General features: G+C 43.8%; 1 protein-coding gene across 1 annotated transcript in view; it reads right to left on the bottom strand.

Moving 5' to 3' along the window:
- PLBD1 (phospholipase B domain containing 1) overlaps positions 1-17794 on the bottom strand; it is a 64102-nt gene extending 46308 nt beyond the window's left edge. Inside the window, exons 1-2 of the mRNA XM_055280552.2 lie at positions 17246-17794; positions 2530-2749 (exon numbers count right to left, since the gene is read on the bottom strand). Of these exons, the coding sequence (XP_055136527.1) occupies positions 2530-2749; positions 17246-17360 (335 nt within the window). The 5' untranslated portion in view covers positions 17361-17794. The remainder of the gene's footprint in view (positions 1-2529; positions 2750-17245) is intronic.
- Positions 17795-20459: the final 2665 nt, after the last annotated feature.

Genomic DNA, 20459 nt, shown 5'->3' with positions numbered 1-20459 from the left:
GAGGTCAGGAGTTCAAGACCAGCCTGACCAACATGGAGAAACCCCGTCTCTACTAAAAATACAAAATTAGCCAGGCGTGGTGGCTCATGCCTGCAGTCCCATCTACTTGGGAGACTGAGGCAGAAGAATCACCTGAACCCGGGAGGCGGAGGTTGCAGTGAACTGAGATCGCGCCATTGCACTCTAGCCTGGGCAACAAGAGTGAAACTCCATCTCGAAAAAAAAAAAAATTATTTGAATGTGGTAGCTCACACCTGTAGGCTCAACTACTGCGGAGGCTGAGGTGGGAAGATCTCTTGAGCTCAGGAGGTCAAGGCTGCAGTGAGCCATGATTGTGCCACTGCACTCCAGCCTGGTAACAGAGCAAGACCCTGTCTTAAAATAAATAAATAAATAAAATTTGTGCTTTAATACAGGCCTGGCACGGTGGTTCATGCCTGTAATCCCAGCACTTTGGGAGGACAAGGTGGGAGGATCATGAGGTCAGGAGTTCGAGACCAGCCTGGCCAATGTGGGGAAACCCCATCTCTACTAAAAATACAAAAATTAGCTGGGTATGGTGGCACACACCTGTAGTCCCAGCTACTAGGGAGGCTGAAGCTCGAGAATTGCTTGAATCCGAGAGGCAGAGGTTGCAGTGAGCCAAGATTGCACCACTGCACTCCAGCCTGGGTGACAGAGAGAGACTCTAACTCAAAACAAACAAACAATTTTTACTCTAATGCAGAAGTGTTTTTAAAAAGTTATTATTAGAATGGCTTCTTTTTCTATAGATTTTTTTGGTTAGTGGATAAAGTTACTCAAGAATAGGTCAATGCTTTACCTAAAAAATGAAGGTGAAATGATAAAGCCAGCTTCAAAAGTGGCTGCTATGAGATGTTAAAGCTTATTTTTTTCCGAGACATAAGAGTATCAGAGGTGCCACCTTTGTCAAAGCCCTCTAAATCCCCGTGAGCTCTAACAGTAACACCAACAGAAATATCCAAGGGAAACATGTGCTTTCTCAGAAGATTCTCAGAGATTAGGGCTGCTTTCTGCAGATCACAGTTTCCATTAATAACCCATTGTATATGTCACTCATGAGTTAATCTAACCTATTTATATTCACACAACTTTGGTTCAAATTATTTCTTCAAACTCACGACTCAATTTAAATAACACAATCAGAATTCAGTGCAAACAGAAGTGGGTAAAGATTTGGAGAAGTTCAGATTTTTACCTGTATAAAATGGTTTTAAACATGTTTAAAAAATCTAATTCAGTTTATGAAGTTTTATACATCTATGAATAGTATGCTGTTAAGGAGATTTGTATGGTAGGGTAAAAAATTGGGGGTATAAAAATAAAAACAAAAATTTGTAGTTTGAATGAAAAAAGAGCAACCAGAGCTCAATAACTAGTCATTCAACATCGGATACAATTGCCAGTACTCAAAATAGATTAAGACTGACATTTCACTCACTATGACTAAGGCAGTAACAGCCCAAGTAAAGTTTGGTTAAACTGCACTCAACATTCTAGGTCACAGAGAATAAAAGAGGCAAGCAAAGTCATCAAGACACTTTTTATATCAAAGGAGGGATGACAGTCGATTAAATTGCAACTTTATTTTCCTTAAAGACCTCTTCTCTAAAAGGCATGTATTCTGATTGCATTATTATTAATTACATCCTTGTTACTTTTATAAGGCAAGGCAAGGACACTGGAATCAAGTAACGGTAGAACCAGAAGAAACATTTATTTTAGACTCATTATAATTTCAATTTAAAAATCTCTGCCCACATGGAACTATTGTTTCAAGATGGCTGGAAATAAATGCACCAACTGTTTATTTTTAATTACTCTTCCCTGCTCTGTTGTTCTCAAGGAGTGACCCCACCTCTCATTTGCTTTCTACCAGACAAGTGACTAGTAGGATGAAATGACTTTGCTGTCCTTTAAAATCATTTCATGGCTGGGTATGGTGGCTCACACCTGTAATTCCAACACTGTGGGAGGCAAAGATGGGAGGATGGCTTGAGGTCAGGAGCTTAGGACCAGCCTGGGCAACATGGGGAGACCCTGTCTTTGCAAAAATATATAAAATAAAACAAAATAGTTTCATGGGATGGGAAGATTTTTAAGAAGTAAGTGCCATGAGAATTAAAGAGTGCTACACTTGGAGGTTTTGTTCCTTTTAGGCAGGTACTGATTATAGGAACAAGTGCAATTCTGGGCTGGGCGCAGTGGCTCATGCTTGTGGTCCCAACTACTCAGGAGGTTGAGGTGGAAGGATTGCGTGAGCCCAGGAGGTCAAGGCTGCAGTGAGCTATGAGCGCCACTGCACTGCAGCCTTGCAACAAAGCAAGACCCTGTCCCATGCCTCACCCCCACAAAAATGCAACTCTGATAATGTCTCTATCACACACGTGAAGAACTCCAGCTACTCTTCAGTTCTCATGTGCAATGCCAGGAAGATGAGAGTCACTGTGGAACATGGGAAGGACAGGGGTTGCCTGGCAGTGGCTCCACCATGACTGGGATACTTACGGGGCAGTGAGGTAACCCTCCAAAAAGCCAGCCACAAACATGATGATCTCATTGCTCAGGGCTTGAGAGCCATAGCCAGCTCTGATCTCCAGGATGCCCCAGCCTGTGGTTTTCACAGAGTTATTGTAAAAGCCATAGGCGTCCCCATTCTTGTCCATTACATTTTTGACTTGTACTGTCTTTTCAGCAGGCATCCAGTATGCAGTTGCATAGTAGACTCCTAGAAGAAAAGGGAATAATGATAAAATGCCATTCAAATGAGCTGTGATGCATTTTTTTCTATGTATTCAACAATTTCAAGACGTTTGCTTTTAAAGATTTCCATTCTATTAGAATTGGGAAATCTGCCGTTACAGTTTGCCCTTATTCCAAGTGGGGAAAAACTGGAACCTCGATCAAGGGGGATAAGCCCAAAACACAAAGAGCAAGGTCAAAGGTGGGGGTGTAGCTACAGCATCATAGAGGTGAGCCTGAGTGCTTCATCCTTAGAGGGTGGGAATCTGGGCAGGGCTGGAGCTGGACCTTATGCCAACTTCTTGAGAGCTTGTTCGGAGGTTCTAGCAGGATAGCTCAGCTAGTTGTATACCCTTGACTGAAGACCAGTCCTCTTCTATCGGGGTGGTCGTCATCTTTGACTGAGCGCTCAGCTTCAGGAGGGACACACATGGAGCAGTGAGGGAGGAAGGGGATACCCGCCTAGTCAGCCAGATCAACCAAATCAACCCTGGTGGTCAATGGGGTGACAGATGTCGCAGCCAGATCGCCCTCATATCCTATGCCCACTTCTTAATTCAGACAAGAATAGGGCTCTTGTCCCTAGTCAGCAACTTCTTCCATTCCCCTTAACAGGTGGAACAAAACATCACCTTTCTCAGGCTCCTTATCCCATGTCTCCTGCTTAGTTCATCTAATGTCATATGACATTAGATTCTTTGCAGAAAAAGTAGAAGCTATCACCTGTGACTCCGTATGGTGTTGATAATTTTGTGGGTCCATCCCTACACAATCCCTGCACTCATCACGCCCATCTCTCCGTTCTGGTTCACCTCCATCCTTTGACCCAAGCTCTGGATCTCACCCTCCCACCTTCTTTAGGAACTTTGTTCTATACTGTATCCTCTTGCTCCTGTGCCCTAAAGCTCCCTGTCTCGGCAGTAGCTTCTCCCCCTTTGGCATAGTTAACATGCTCCATTGTCTCATAGCTAAAAATAAACCAACTACAGAAGCCATCTGGATCCTGTGACCCAATGGAGCTATTGCTGGAATCTCTCACTCCCTTCATGAAATCATTACAAAGTTTAAAGTGTCCACACTGAATCAGGGACTGTTTTGAGTGCTGGTGACAGAGCTGTGAACATGACTGGCACAGTTCCAGGCCTCGCCTTCTGGAAAGAGGAATGCACTCCCACCTGCACTTCCTCCTCCTGTCCCTTGCCCCAGCCGGCTGCAGTCTGGTCTCCACCTCCAGGATACCAATGCGGCTTCTGCCTGGGTCACTAACAAAATCCTTGAGTCCTAATGTCATAAGAACTTCTGAAAGCCTTGGACTCATGACCACTTATTCTTAAAACTCTTTCCTCCCACGGCCTTTGGGACTCTACACCCTCACCAGTCTCCTTCTCCTGTGCCTGCCTTTTTCCTCATTCTCCCCACAGGTTCCTCTTTATCTTCAATACCCCACAGCACACTTGATAACACAATCTGGATGATTCCATCGCACGAGAGATTCGAAATATCCTCCATCGTGGTGTTTTCTCTCTCAGTGATCTCCCAGCCTGAAATTTGAATCCATCCTGGCTTCCTTCCTCTCTCTCATAACTTATGTTTAATCAAAGCCTCCTAAATATCTCTCCCACCAGTCTCTACCTCTTTATCCCTACATTTCTACGCTACTTTAGGTAACACAACTAGCCGTTTAAGTATAGAAGAGGACTTTTTCAAGGTTTCTCTGACCTTTAATCCATTCTTTGTTCTCTGCCAGAGTAGTATTTCTAAAATGTGAACTGATTTTGTTAGCTTGCCTGCTAAGAATGTTCAATAGTTTCTATTTCCTAAAAGTTCTGCTGCCAGGCGCAGTGGCTCACACCTGTAATCCCAGCACTTTGGGAGACCAAGGAGGACGGATCACCTGAGGTCAGGGGTTCGCGACCAGCCTGGCCAACATGGAGAAACCTCGTCTCTACTAAAAATACAAAATGAGCCAGGCGTGGTGGTGTGCGCCTGTAATCCCAGCTACACGGGAGGCTGAGGCGGAAGAAATGCTTGAACCCGGGAGGGAGAGGTTGCTGTGAACCTAGATTGTGCCATTGCACTCCAGCCTGGGCAAAAAAGTGTGAAACTCTGTCTCAAAAACAAACAAACAAAAAACAAAACAAAAAGTTCTGCTTCCCACTTGGCCTTCGTGACCTGGTGCCATCTACCTATCCAGCTTCCTCATCACCCACACGCACATTCCATGATCCAGAGACCATCACATACAGCTCTCCAACCTGCCAGTAACTAGGTCAAAACCTTTGACTTTGCAGATGCTACTTTTTCTGCCTGGCGTTTTCCCTCTTGTTAGCCACCTAGCAATCTCGAAATTGCTATTTAGAACTCAGGAAGCAGCACCTCTGTTGCAGGGGATGCCTTCCTCTACAAGCTCAATGCTTGTAAGCACACCATCTTTATGCCTTGTCACACTGTACTGTAACTTACATGCTTGCCCCTGCTCCTAGACTAGAAGCCCCCTGAGGCCAGAGACTGTGTCCTCAGCACTTGTAGTGCCTGGCCCATAATGGGTACTCAATAAATATTTGTAAAAGGAAGGAAGACTTAGGAAGAAAGAGAAAGAAACAAGGAAATAAGACATGGAGAAAGGAAATGGTAAAATATGATGCGTTCTTTTCTCTGTCTGAGAAGCCACTGCACATGTGCTCTGGTTGAAGAATCTATACATTCAGGTCAGTCATCAGAGAGGTGGGATGAGGCCAGAATGACTCTCAGGTTTTAGGCTGAGACTCAGCGGATGGGTGTTATATCATTTATCAAGAAAGGAAGCACATGGACAATATGTCTGGGAGGGATTAGGAGTTTAGTTTTAGACATATTGAGTTTTTAGTGATTAAGAGGCTAGAAAGTTTTCAGATTAAATATTTACACAGGGTTATTTGTTGGCAAACGTTCCAAATTGGACCAACATTTTACTTTTTTTTTTTTGATGGAGTTCTGTCACCCAGGCTGGAGTGCAATGGCAAGATCTCAGCTCACCGCAACCTCCACCTCCCGGTTTCAAACGATTCTCCTGCCTCAGCCTCCCAAGTAGCTGGGACTACAGGCATGCACCATCACATCTGGCTAATTTTGTATTTTTAGTAGAGACATTATTTCTCCAGGTTGGTCAGGCTGGTCTCAAACTCCCGACCTCAGGTGATCTGCCTGCCTCAGCCTCCCAAAGTGCTGGGATTACAGGCATGAACCACCATGCCTGGCCAACATTTTACTTTTTGATGTTCAGATTGTCTATCAGTCGGGTGCAGTGGCTTATCGCTGTAATTCCAGCATTTTGGGAGGCCGAGGCAGGCGGATCACCTGAGGCCAGGAGTTTGAGACCAGGCTGACCAACATGGAGAAACTCCGTCTCTACTAAAAATACAAAATTAGCTGGGTGTGGTGACGCATGCCTGTAATCCCAACTACTTGGGAGGCAAGGGCAGGAGAATCGCTTGAACCTAGGAGGCAGAGGTTGCAGTGAGCTGAGATCGTGCTATTGCACTTCAGCCTGGGTAACAAACAAGAGCGGAATTCCCTCTCAAAAAAAAAAAAAAAAAAAAAAAAAGACTGTCTATCACACTTTTCAAAATAAGACATACATGTGGCCAACAAGCATGTGAAAGAAAGCTCAACATCACTGATAATTAGCAAAATGCAAATCAAAACCACAATGAGATACCATCCCACATGAGTCAAAATGGCTATTATTTAAAATGTCAAAAAAAGTAACAGGTGCTGGTGAGGTTTCAGAGAAAAAGGAATGTTTATACACTGTCGGTGAGAGTGTAAATTAGTTCAACCATTGTGGTGATTCCTCAAAGACCTAAAAGCAGAAATACCATTCAACCCAGTAATCCCATTACTGGGCATATACTCAAAGGAATATAAATCGTTCTGTCATAAAGACACATGCACACATATGTTCATTGCAGCACTACTCACAACAGCAAAGACATGGAATCAACCTAAAGGCCCATCAGTGGCAGACTGGATAAAGAAATTGTGGTACATATACAGCATGAAATACTATGCAGCCACAAAAAAGGATAAAATAATGTGCTTTGCAGGAACATGGATGGAGCTGGAAACCATTATCCTGAGCAAACTAACATAGGAACAGAAAACCAAATACTGCCCGCTCTCACTTATAAGTAGGAGCTAAACGATGAGACACATCATTTAGTCCATTATGTTTCTAATGGACACACAGAAGGGAACAACAGACACTGGGGCCTACTTCAGGGTGGAGGGAAGAAGGAGAGAATTAGGAAAAATAATGGGTACTAAGCTTAATACCTGGGTGATGAAATAATTCATACAATAACTCCTGTGACACACATTTACCTATATAGTAAACCCGCACATGTATCCCTGAACTTAAAATAAAAGTTAAAAACAGAAATACCATTCAACTCAGTAATCCCATTACTGGGCATATACCCAAAGGAATATAAATTGTTCTATCATAAAGACACTTGCACACGTATGTTCACTGCAGCATTATTCACAATAGCAAAGACACAGAATCAACCTAAAGGCCCATCAGTGGTAGACTGGATAAAGAAATTGTGGTACATATACACCATGAAATACTATGCAGCCAAAAAAAAAATGTCTATCAAATATGCACTAAAAGTAGAGTCTTCATACTAGAGCATCATGGCACCATGGTCCAGGGGCTCGGTGATAGGCTGGGGCTTAGTCAGGCTTAGAAACTAATCCTGATTAAACGCTTAAGGAATGATCTGAGTAGGCCGAAGTCAATTTACTTCTGAGTACAATGACCATCATGGCAGGCCTTCGCAATCATTAAATGGAAGTAATGGCATTAAGAAATAGGGAGGTGTTAAATAATTTGCCAATAAACTGCGGGTGACAAATAATTGTCTGATTGTTAATGGAGCCATTTGGCCACAATTTGACAATTGTAGGCAGCACCCACGGAAACTTCCCTTCTCCACCCAAAGGCAATAAATGTGTTTTCCAAATTTATTTTTGACCATATATCCCCAGCTTTTCTCACACATTCCCTTCCACCCTCACCTCCAGGGAGCCTTGTAGGGAAATGAGGAAGTGTGGCTGCTTGAATAAAAAGCGGAGTCATAAACAGGAACCATAAAAGAAAAAAGGAAGGTGTGTCTCTTCTCTTTTCTTTCTACCCATAAAGCATGATTTTAGCTTTTTCTTATTCTCCAAAACCTTGGCATTTCTCATCTTAAGCACCCCAGGCCTGCCTTCCCCTTCCCTTTCCAATTAATCAACTTCTTTTTGCTGTAATTTGGGGCTTGCTCAAGGTAACCTGAGTACTAAACCAAGAGCTATGTTTTCACTGTTGCTGGTCCTACCTAATTTCCTGACCACAAAAAGAAACTTCTGCAAATATGTGCTTTTTTGACACTCGTGTACCTCCATGCATGAAAAAAACCTTTGCTCAATCCCCAAGAGATTTTGGTGAGAAAAATGTCCTTCCAACAGTTTAGCATGTGCTTTGAGAATAAAGCCAAAATCAGAGTTTTCACTCCACTCCACCGAGGTCCTCCATTCCTCAATGTTTTCTCTAAGTTTCAACTCTTCCTGGTTTTCCCAGTATTCATGCTATTTTCTGATTTTCTTAAATCCTGTAATAGTTTAAGCCATTTTACTTTTCCACTTTTTAAAAACATCTTCATGATGGGAGGTGGATGGTATGAAAAATGTAATAGCGAAAAGGTAGAAAAATATTACATAATTCTAATGCAAACCTAGTTTTATACAAGCTCTGTGAAAGCGCGGACTGTTTCTGCTTAACATTCTATAAACCTGACAAAATAATGTTTCTTTGATGAATCTAGTTTGTGTGTGTTCTTTAAATGAAAAGAAAGCCATTTATTTATTTATTTATTTATTTATTTTTGAGCTGGGGTCTCACTCTGTTGCCCAGGCTGGAGTGCAGTGGCACAATCACAGCTCACTACAGCCTGGAATTCCTGGCTTCAAGCAATCCTCTTACCTGAGCCTCCCAGAAAAGGAAGCTCATCAGAGCACTCATTCACAGAAGTTAGTATGAAATAACTCAAGTAATTATGTTTTCAAGCCTGGGTGAGAGACTTACTAAACGGCTCAGAATCTTGGATTAAGTCTATCTAGCCCCAAGAACAAGAGCTATTTGTTGGTATTTTGTTTAGAGCTGTGAAAAGGAAAAGTCAGAATTCAAACATTTTAACAGCAATATCCTCAAAATCAATGCACTGGATTAAATATCTGTTGAATGAATGGGAATGTTATTTATAAAAAGTATTTTTCTTCTATAAATAAAGATGGAAAATGTGCCATCATTTTTACATTTCTCTCTATGTAAAAGCCCAAACACCAAAATTAAATTTTTTATTAATATTTACTTGTATACTCCGATTAATATTTTATTTATTTAATTTTTTTTTTTTTTTTTTGAGACAGAGTTTTCACTCTTGTTGCCCCAGGCTGGAGTGCAATGGTGCGATCTCGGCTCACAATCTCTGCCTCCTGGGTTCAAGCGATTCTCCTGCCTCAGCCTCCCAAGGTGCGGGGATTACAGGCATGCACCGCCATGCCTGGCTAATTTTGTATTTTTAGTACACACGGCGTTTCTCCATGTTGGTCAGGCTGGTCTTGAACTCTCGACCTCAGGTGATTTGCCTGCCTTGGCCTCCCAAAGTGCTGGGATTACAGGCATCAGCCACTGCGCCTGGCCCGATTAATATTTTCTATGAGTGCATTGTTTCCAGTTGAAAAAAATTCCTACCCTGTCTTAGAAAGAAAAAATGTATAAAATACTCATAAGTAGCTTAAAGTATTCTCTCCCACATTTGGATTCTATAATATTTTTTCTAGCACCTCATTTATGAAAGAGCAGGTAGTTTTCAACCCCAAGCAATGCAATGTTTACTTAATATATTCAGAAGTCAGAGGGGAAAAAAAGAGAAAGAAATGAGAAAGAGAACAAGCAAAAGATGTTAGAGAAAATAGAAAAAAATTATAATGAAAACAATCTATTCATACTGGGTTTAGCTGAAAATTCATTGGTTTTGGTCCTTGAATTGCTTTTCTCTTTTATGTCTGCTCAACTAGTCTCTCAGTATACCTCTGTGTACCTTGGCATTGCACTTGCCTTCTTTGAAAAGTCTCTCAGTAAATTGATACCTGGTTTTTGGATTTGTTTTGACTCTTCATCGGAGTCACTAAGGAAATAACTGATTTGTAAATTAAACAATCTCCAGTAAACGAAATTGTAAGTAGGTGTTTAAGCCTTGGCTCTCTCCAGAGATCAGAGACTAAGATGCCTGCTGGAAGGAGGATTATTTTGGCAAGTACTCCCAGAGAACAGGAGTGATGGGCTGGGAGAGCGAAAGGGAGGAACACCGATACAAGGGTGCATTCTGAGCTGGTTTCCACTGTGGACACGGGGATTGATCCCACTGGGACTAGACTCGGAAATCTTCATCCCAGGGACGGAGGACCCAGCTACCTGCTCCCATAACTACAAAGGTCAAACATTGCCCTAGGAAGTGTTCACTCCCTCACTCCATGTCTGTGCATGTGCTCCAGGACTAAGTGGCTGTGATTTCAGAGATGCCCTGAGGTGGAAAGTAAGAGACTTCTACAGTGAGGTTGAGATGAGGCGCCTCAGGTCACCTGCATGAAGTGGAAATAAAAGGCAAGTGAGAGGATGTGAGGTGGGCTGCAGGGTCAAGAAGTGCGGGACACACTAGATAAGTAGAAAGGGATACAGCTTTAAAAACTAGCTTCAAAACAACAATCCACGAATGCAGAAAAATGCTGGAGATCTGCTTAGATCTGGAATGATCCCTTTCCTTCATCCCGTTGAAACATACCGATTTGTCACTGGCAGCTGAAATCAGAGTTCTTGCCAAAAGCCCTATCAGCAGAAAGTCAACTTTGCCCCATTCTGGTTCCATACTGTTAGGTCAGTCCTCATCTAGATTATTCATTAATTATGTGTATGTGTCTGCTTGGTCCTAAAAATTTGATTACAAGCTCCTTGCAAATGAGAGGTGGAGTCTCACATTTCATTGTATCCACTCCCTTGGGCCTAGCACAATGCTTTATGGATTACGTGGCCACCTGGATCCCAAACTTTCTTTTTTTTTTGAGACAGAGTTTCGCTCTTGTTGCCAAGGCTGGAATGCAATGGCACGGTCTCGGCTCACCGCAACCTCCGCATCCCAGGTTCAAGCAATTCTCTTGCCTCAGCCTCCCGAGTAGCTGGGATCACAAGCATGCGCCCCCACACCCAGCTAATTTTGTGTTTTTAGTAGAGACGGGGTTTCTCCATGTTGGTCAGGCTGGTCTTGAACTCCCGACCTCAGGTGATCTGCCTGCCTTGGCCTCCCAAAGTGCTGGGATTATAGGCGTGAGCCCCGCACCTGGCCCAGATCCCAAACTTTCACACTGGCTGGGAAGGTCACACCTGGTGACAGACTTTATCAAGTTATATAAACTTGATAGTATAGTCATTCTTGATTTCTAATTATGAATTAGAACTTTGGTGTCTTAGGTTTGCAAAGGACCTTGAAGAGAATAACACCGGTGTGAATAACTTGACACTCCCTTATGCTGAAATTATTACTGCATATGCAAGGCAGATAGACAAATTTCAGAGGCAGCCTGTCTCTTTCAGTGAAGTGCTCATTCTCTGTTTTCAACTCTCTCAATCAAGAGACTTCCACAATTTTCTCTAGGAAGACTGTAACATGGCCAGGTGTGGTAGTTCATGCCTGTAACCCCATCACTTTGGAGGCCAAGGCAAGCTGATTACCTGAGGTCAGGAGTTTGAGACCAACCTGCCCAACACAGTGAAACCCCCGTCTCTACTTAAAAATACAAAAATTAGCCAGGTGCGGTGGCACACGCTTGTAATCCCAGCTACCTGGGAGGCTGAGGTAGGAGGATCCATGGAACCCAGGAGGTGGAGGTCTCAGTGAGTTGAGATTGCACCACTGCAGTCCAGCCTGGGTGACAGAGTGAGACTCCCTCTCAAAAAAAAAAAAAAAAAAAAAAAAAAAGATTGTAACTGTAACATGATATGTTATCTGTATAGACAGTGTTTCAAGTTTTAAGCTAAAATTTCCCCATAATTTCACTACCTCTATTTCATTTTTTACCACATTAAGTAAATTCCTGTTTTGCAGCAGTACAAAGAAGCTCCGTAATTACATTATTAATATATTTTCTAGTCACACTTTCAAGCCGGATGTTCGAAAGATTGTAACATATAAGTCGTATAAACTAGACTCTATTCCATTTTTTTAAAAGGCAAAACCTAAATGCATAAACATGACTTAAAATGCTGAAGAAAATAAATCCCTTGGGTTTTATTCCATGAAGGGTACCACTACTTCTTTTGTTTTGCTGTCTCCATAGTTAATGCCTTATAATGTGAAATCTAACAAAAACAAAAGACAACAAGTGACAATGTAAAATTCATGTCTAAGGAAGTATGAAAACAAAAATTTCTTTTCTGCATGTCAGAACACTCAAGACAAAGTTCATATTTTCATAGTATATATATTATAAAAATAAGCCACCATGAAAATTTTTTAAAAAAATTGTTTTACTTCAATGTAAACACTGAAGGAGGATCCTTTTAAATTTTCTTCTAAAAAAAGATTTTTATCTTTGCTACCAAATTTATGTTTTCAGAAGGACCAGGAAACAAAGTTTAATAATGAAGATAAGTGGGCACTTTCTTCAGACTTTGTTCTGGAACTTATCTTGTGTACATTATGCAAACAAGTTGATAAAGGGAGAGCACAAGAAAATGTTCAAGTTGGGACTGGGCACGATGGCTCACACCTGTAATCTCAGCACCTCGGGAGGCCAAGGCAGGAGATGCACTTGAGGCCAGGAGTTCGAGACCAACCTGGGCAACATGGTGAACCTCATCTCTACAAAAAATACAAAAATCAACCAGGCACAGTGGGTGCATGCCTGTATCCCAGTTACTTGGGAGGCTGAGGCATGAGAATCACTTGAACCTGGGAGGTGGAGGTTGCAGGGAGCCAAGATCGCGCCTTTGCACTCCAGCCTGGGCAACAGAGCAAGACTCTGTCCCAAAAAAAAAAAAAAAAATTATTTCAAAGCACATGGGTTATCATCTTCAATCCTGCCTGCCTTATCAAGACATGATAACTTTTTGCCGGGCACGGTGGCTCATGCCTGTAATCCCAGCACTTTGGGAGGCCGAGGCAGGCAGATCATGAGGTCAGGGGATCGAGACCATCCTGGCTAACACAGTGAAACCCCGTCTCTACTAAAAATACAAAAAAAATAAAAGTTAGCCAGGCGTGGTGGCGGGCAACTACCTGGGAGGCTGAGGCAGGAGAATGGCGTGAACCCGGGAGGCAAGGCTTGCAATGAGCCGAGATCGCGCCACTGCACTCCAGCCTGGGCGACAGAGCAAGACTCTGTCTCAAAAAAAAAAAAAAAAAAAAAAAAGACATGATAACTTCTTAGAGAAAAACAACTTCAGTGGCCACTCAATTATACAGCACTTACTGCATGTCAGGCACACTGTTTCTCACAACAACCCCATGAGATAGACACTTATAATACCCACCTTCCAGATGAGGAAACCAAAGTACATATAGAGAAAATAACTGACTAAAGGTCACATGGCAAGTGCTGGAGCCAGGATTAGGGTTCCAAAGGATTTCCTCTTTCTGGAATTCTGTGTTACCTCTCTTATACTATACTCCCAAGAATGAAGGACTTCCATGTAAAGAATGAACATACTGAGCAACTGTGAGGCCTTACGTCGAGTGAATTTGGAAATAAGAATGTCCTCAGAGACCAGGTGCAGTGGCTGTCGCCTGAACCCTGGGGCTTTGGGAAATGAACCTGTGGGAGGATCACTTGCAAGCAAGAGTTTGAGACCAACCCGGGTAACGTAGTGAGACTCTGTCTGTACAAATAATTTTTTTTTTAATTAGCCAAGTGTGGTGGTGTGCACCTGTAGTCCCATCTACTCTGAGGATGCAATGAGCTATGATCGTACCACTGTACTCCAGCCTGGGTGACAGAACAAGGCCCCATCTCCAAATAAATGAATAAATAAATAAGAATGTCTGCAGAGTTAAAGGAGCAACTGAAATTGACCCCAATCATAGGTCTGCCAAATCACCTTATGGAGACTGAATGTTCCAGGATGTTAAACTTTTTGATAACCAGATAAAGGCATTAACTGTTATTCTCAAGTGGACACTGGTAAGCCATGGCAATGTGGAAAAGGCAGTGTCCCAACATCAGGGACCAGCAATGCCAGGCAAGCACCGTGCAATGGAGGGGCACTCTCTCGGCTGACTCAAGTGTATGATGCCTACCAGGAGACAGACAAATCAGGCCTCCAGCCTGACAATCTGTGATGTTATCTACCCCCATGTGGCTTGATTACAGTGAGAAAGTGCCTAGAGCAGACCTCACAAATATCCAGTCTGCCTAACAGTTATATTTCTAACTAAAAATTAACACTAAATCTGATGAATAGACTTGGGTGTGTATCAGGGTGAATCAGCTTCCTTAGTTCTGATCAGATATGGAGCACTGGAAAGACTGAATTTCTGGAGTCTAGCCCTGCAAGACTGAGGGCCAGATTCTGAACCAGTTTTACCAATATACATATCATCTTATGAGTCTCTCAGCAGCCTCTAAACAAGAATGCCTGCAGAGTTAAAGGATCAGCTGAAAGTGACTCCAATCATAGGTCTGCCAAATCACCTTATGGAGACTGAATGACTTCCAAGATGTTAAACTTTTTCAGAACCAGATAAAGGTATGATTTATTTCTCTAGTGACCACCTGACTTCTCCATACATACCACTTAGAAAAAATTATATAAGGACCTTCTAAAATCAATTATGGGGCTTTTGGTCTGGAAAGATAAAGGTAACACCATATGTCCAAAATCATAGCTTGAAAGATTTGGCTAGAATGACTTGTGCAATTATTTGTCAACTTCTGGAATAATAAAACTATGAAGTAACCTTTACAAATTGAAGAATAAGCAAGAATTAACTAAAAGTGGCTGGGCATGGTAGCTCACACCTGTAATCCCAGCACTTTGGGAGGCTGAGGCGGGCAGATCACTTGAGGCCAGCAGTTCGAGACCGGTCTGGCCAACCTGTTGAAATCCCGTCTCTACAAAAAATATAAAAATTAGCCGTGCGTGGTGGTGTGTGCCTGTAATCCCAGCTACTCGGGAGGCTGTCAGGAGAATTGCTTGAACCAAAGAGACGGAGGTTGCAGTGAGCCGAGATCACGCCACTGTACCCAGCCTGGGGAGAGAATAAAAATAATAGAAAATAATAGTAAAAAAAAATAAAAATAAAAGTAAAATTAAAAATTGAAGGAGTTGTTTTTGGATAGATAGATGCATGTTAGTGGATATAAAATCCATTCCAAGGGGATGGACATGCAATCCCTTTAGTGTTTACTGAATTCCTACTAAGTTCAGGGTACTGAGCTGGGTACTTCAGAGAACACATGACAAGTGAGAGGTAGCAAGTCCCAGTTCTTTACTCTTCAGTTGTTCGCGGGCTAGTAGAAGGTTAATACAAAGACCCAAAAAGCCTCAAGGGAAAACAGATTAATGTGGGTAGGACAAAGGAAACAGAGATCTCATCTGCTGAAATATGTGGCATCACCAGACATCCTTAACACCTAGGTAAGTAAGAATCCTTTCCAGATTGCTGGGCATGGTGCTGTCAGGATCAGTTCATCTCAGAAACGTCCTTACTTTCTGCCTTGGCTCCAGAACCTCCAAGCATGGAGTCAGCTTCCTTGGAGGAACTGTTTAAGATGCAGTTTCTTACAAGGTGGTACCTTCTTGAATAAATAGTGCTCCATCTTCAGAAAAACAGCACCTCTATCTCACTCCTCAGTCTGCCCCCTCCACCTACAAAAACACTTAATCTCAATCGTCCAAAAAAACAGAAAAGGAATAAAGATTTTAGCCAGCATTCCAAACACAAAAGCTACCTCCACTTTTGGGACCCTCCCCAGCCTCCCCTAGGTACATCTGAATGAGCTGTCTCCCTAGACTAGAAGTAGGCACCAAGGCCACCTCCATAGTTTAGGCAAAGAACACAGAAAATCACGAGTCAGGAGCCTGTGGGTATATCTGATCCCACAGACTGGCACAGACTGGAAAGATTTAAGATTGAAGAGTGATAACTGGGCAAGTTTCAAAAACGAAGGCACTTGATGATGGAAGGTAGTGTAACAAGAATCGTACACATATTTAGGAAGGGGCATCCTCCCCAAGCCCCACCGTACTCTTGTACAAGGTCAGCACAGAAAAGGGGGTTATGAAATAAAACAAAATTAATTCTCTTATTACTTTAGAATTCTTTCAAGTCCCTTATAGTTCATAATCTTCACCTCCTTAGGAATAGAAATCATAAATCCAAGGCTTTTTAATTTCATTTCATTTCATTTTGGCAAAGGACGTAGATTTGCATGAATACCTGTAGAGATAAAACCTGTTTTTCCAAGAGGGAAGTAGTTAAGCAAATGCCCTCTGGCATCCCCTAACTCAGTCTTATTTGCTGTGTTATCTTTATGCGAATTACTTCTCATCAATCTCCGTTTTCTCATCTGCAGAATGGGGAATATAATTCTATTTAGGATTATATATTTAAAAAAAAAAAAAACCGGCCGGGCGCGGTGGCTCATGCCTGTAATCCCAGCACTTTGGGAGGCCGAGGCAGGCGGATCGCCCGAGTCAGGCGTTCGAGACCAGCCTGTCCAACATGGTGAAACCCCGTCTCTACTAATAATGCACAAATTAGCTAGGCATGGTGGCGGACGCCTGTAATCCTAGCTACTTGGGAAGCTGAAGGAGGATAATCGCTTGAACCTGGGAGGCGGAGGTTGCAGTAAGCCGAGATCGCACCACTGCACTCCAGCCTCGCCGACAGAGCGCGACTCCGTCTCAACAACAACAGCAACAACAACAAAACCAAAAGGCCCTTAAGCCCACTGCCTGGCACATATCAAACCGACAATCGTGCAATCGTGATTTTAAGGCAAAGTCACTGTAAATTTTTAAAACACAAAACAAATGGCAAGCCGGAACCATACCTCCCTACAATCTGGATAAATATATTTAGATGTCCATTGGCTGGAGTTTTTAGGACCAGCCCAGGCTCTGTGGGCCAAGAATCGGCGCAGGAGCGAACTGATTTGTTGGCCGAGAATTCGGGCCAAAACTTGTAAAGTTGGCAGACGCACTCGCCATGCCCTTCTCAAGTGCCCTTGCTGCGCAGCCGCAGGGCTGGAGCGAGACCGCCCGTGAGAGGCGCGTTTCTCTGAGTTCACCCAGGAACCAGACGCCCGCTGGACGTCAACTCGGCCGGACGCGGGGCACGGGCGCGAACAGGCTCCTAGAAGCCTATCCGGGTGCCCCCTGCCCAGGGCGCACTCTGCTCACCTGCCGGGTTCGGCGGCTCCGCGGTGGCCAACAACAGCGGCGGCAGCAGCAGCAGCAGCAGAAGCGGCGGCTGCGGTGGCAGCCCCGGGCGCCCGCCCGGACCGCCGCGAGTCATCGCTCCACGGCCGCGACCTTCCTCTGCGGGATTAGGCGGCCGCGGCGGCCCGCGGTGGCAGAAGTTGCGAGAGAGGCTCCTGGTCTACTCAGGGGCGCCGCCTCTCCGAGGTGGGGCGTCCTCAACTTTCCTCTTTCAAGAGCCTGGCCTGCTCCGGGCTCTGAGGGGCGAGGACGCTTCACGTGGTAGCCTGGGGCCCACCCCGCCTAGGAAAGGCGGATCCTTTCCGTCTGACCCTCTAGCAACCCGTGGGCCGGTCTGGGAAAGTTCCCCAGCTGCACCTCTGGGAAATGCAGAGGCTGCTTGCCGCTTTCTTTGGCAGTTTTGCGGCCCAAGACTTGGGCGAATCAGTTCACATCAACACCCCTACTAGCCTCTGCCTCCGGGGTCGACCATTTATCTCCAACAGCGGACCAGGCGCCCGGGGCCAAGGTGACATGCGCGCCCTGCCTACACGCAGCTCGGATCCTCTGCTGTTTCTGGAGAGGCCTCCACAGGTACCTTTCCCTCAGCCATTAGCGGGACCCTCCTTCCCAGGCTGCTTAACCTAAATCCATACGGTGTAGCTCAGATTTTTTATCCTTTTTGCTTCCTCTTGGTTGGCTGGAGCCACCACGGGAGAGTGATTCAGACGGGGCTGACACTAGACACACTCCTACGTTTCTGTGGAGTCCCCATTTCTGTGTGGGGTCAGTTAAAAGTGACATTGTGAAGTAGTCAAAAGTTACGCCTTGGGTGATATTGTGAAGTTGGCACCGGGTGCCCTCGGTGACATTGTGAAGTAGACAAAAGGCATTTCATTCATTCAATCAGCATTGGCTGGGCCCGTCTTATGCTCCAGGTACCAGTGATATAAAGACAACTAAGAGCATGCCTCACTACACACAAAAAGAACTAAACCAGCCGGACGCGGTGGCTCACGCCTGTAATCCCGGCACTTTGGGAGGCCGAGGCGGGCAAATCACGAGGTCAGGAGATCAAGACCATCCTGGCTAATACGGTGAAACCCCGTCTCTACTAAATATACAAAAAATTAGCCGGACATGGTGGCTCTCGCCTGTAGTCCCAGCTACTCGGGAGGCTGAGGCAGGAGAATGGCGTGAACCCGGGAGGCGGAGCTTGCAGTGAGCCGAGATCGCGCCACTGTACTCCAGCCTGGGCAACAGAGCGATACTCGTCTCAAAAAAAAAATAATTATAATAATAAAAATTAAAAAAAAAGAACTAAGCCGTATAGATAAACAAGTACACAGAAGTTGCCATTCTGCTGTATTAGAGCTATGTTTAAGGTGCAGTGGGAGAGGGGGAAGGAGGGAACAAGCCACCACTCCGATGGGGGCCTCAGCACCCCGGTCTTCCTCTTGGCCTTTCTTCTAAGCTTAACCTAGGTGTCAAGGAGAGATGAGAAGAGAGAATAAGAAGTACCTTTCATAACGGGGAAAATGCACTTATAATTGTTAGAAAAGATAAAGAACCTAAAAGTCCATCAAATCACTGTGCAAATTGTGAAACACAAGTCACAATTTTGTGGTCCAGGCACCATGGCTCATGCCTGTAATCCCAACACTTTGGGAGGCCAAGGTGGGAGGATCACCGGAGCCCAAAAGTTCAAGACAAGCCTGTGCCACATAGGGAGAGTCCAACTCATTTTTTTTAATTAAAAGTCACAATTTTGTTTAATGACATTTAATGAATGAAGACATTGAGCACATTGTAAAAGTTGCACATTTTCCTTCAAGTTAGAAAATTAAAATGAAGAAAAATTATGAAAATTTTGGTTGTGTTATGATGGGAAGAGAACCACATTAGGAAATTTAAGAAGTGGTGCCACCCCAAATATTTGAGTCATATTGCCCTATACCACCCTCCTTCACCTTACTAACCCTTCTGATCCAAGGAGCCAAGTGTTCTGATGAAGTAAGATGCATATACATGCCTAATGTGAATCTTGAGGCATTCATTCATCTATTATTTGTCATCAAATATTCGTTGACTCCCATGTTCCAAGCATAGAGCAGTAAACAAAACAAAGTCCCTGCCCTCGCAGAGCTTGCATTCCAGTAGTGGGGAGCAAATTATACATATAAACAAATTAATTGGATCAGGACTTCTCCACACCTCAGCACTATTGAAATTTTGGAGCAGACAACTGTTTGTTGTGGGGGGGTTGTCCTGGACACCCCTTGGCCTTTACCTACTGGATGCTAGTGGCACCCCCGTTGAAAATGTCTCCAGACATTGTCAAATGCTCCTGTAGGGGGGCAAAATTGCCCCCTAGTTGAGGATCACTGAATTAGATGATGATAAATCTTGCTTTCTTTAAATTATGCCAGTTTTACATATCTGGGAGGAAAATGAGCTGCAAAACTCACACATAGTTAGGAAAATAAATCTTGGGACCCCAAAATCACTAAGCCAAGGGAAGAGTCAAGCTGGAAACTATGTCAAGCAAACCTGCCTCTCATTTTATTCAGAAATAAGATAGCTACAAAGATAAGAAGCTACATACCTCCCTCACAGTTTGCCCACAAGGAAATTCTCTGTGGACAAAGGGCAGACAGAACTTAAAGTCATCCCTCTGAGGCTCACCTGAGACAAATGCACATCTGATTGCTTCCTCTGCAGTATTGTTTATGTAAAAATGCAGACTCCCTGAGCCAGACTAAATTGTGTATTCTGTGGAAGGCTGAGCAAGGATTCAAAAGAATGTAACATTTTATCTCTTTTCTACTTCTAACATGGAAGACCCCACTTTGAGTTGTCTCACCTTACCAGACTGAATCAATGTACATCTTACACATACTGATTGATATCTCATGTCTCCCTAAAATGAATAAAAGTAAGCTGTACCCCGACCACTTTAGGCACATGTTGTCAGGACCTCCTGAGGCTGTGGCCCTGGTGTGTCCTTCACTTTGGCAAAATAAACTTTCTAAATTGACTGAGACCTGTCGCAGATCTTTTGGGTTCACATACTAAAGCTGCAATGAGGAGGACCAAAGATGCTGGCTGCGAAATGTTCTCATCACTTCTGTAATGGACTTATGTGGTTTGGGGCTACTCAGCATCCATTATTCTCTTCCTGTACCAACTTTTGGTG

This window comes from Symphalangus syndactylus, chromosome 5 (assembly GCF_028878055.3).
Source record: "Symphalangus syndactylus isolate Jambi chromosome 5, NHGRI_mSymSyn1-v2.1_pri, whole genome shotgun sequence".
Lineage (NCBI taxonomy): Eukaryota > Metazoa > Chordata > Mammalia > Primates > Hylobatidae > Symphalangus > Symphalangus syndactylus.
Note: the sequence above shows the minus strand (reverse complement) of the source record. Positions and strands in the feature narration are given on the sequence as shown.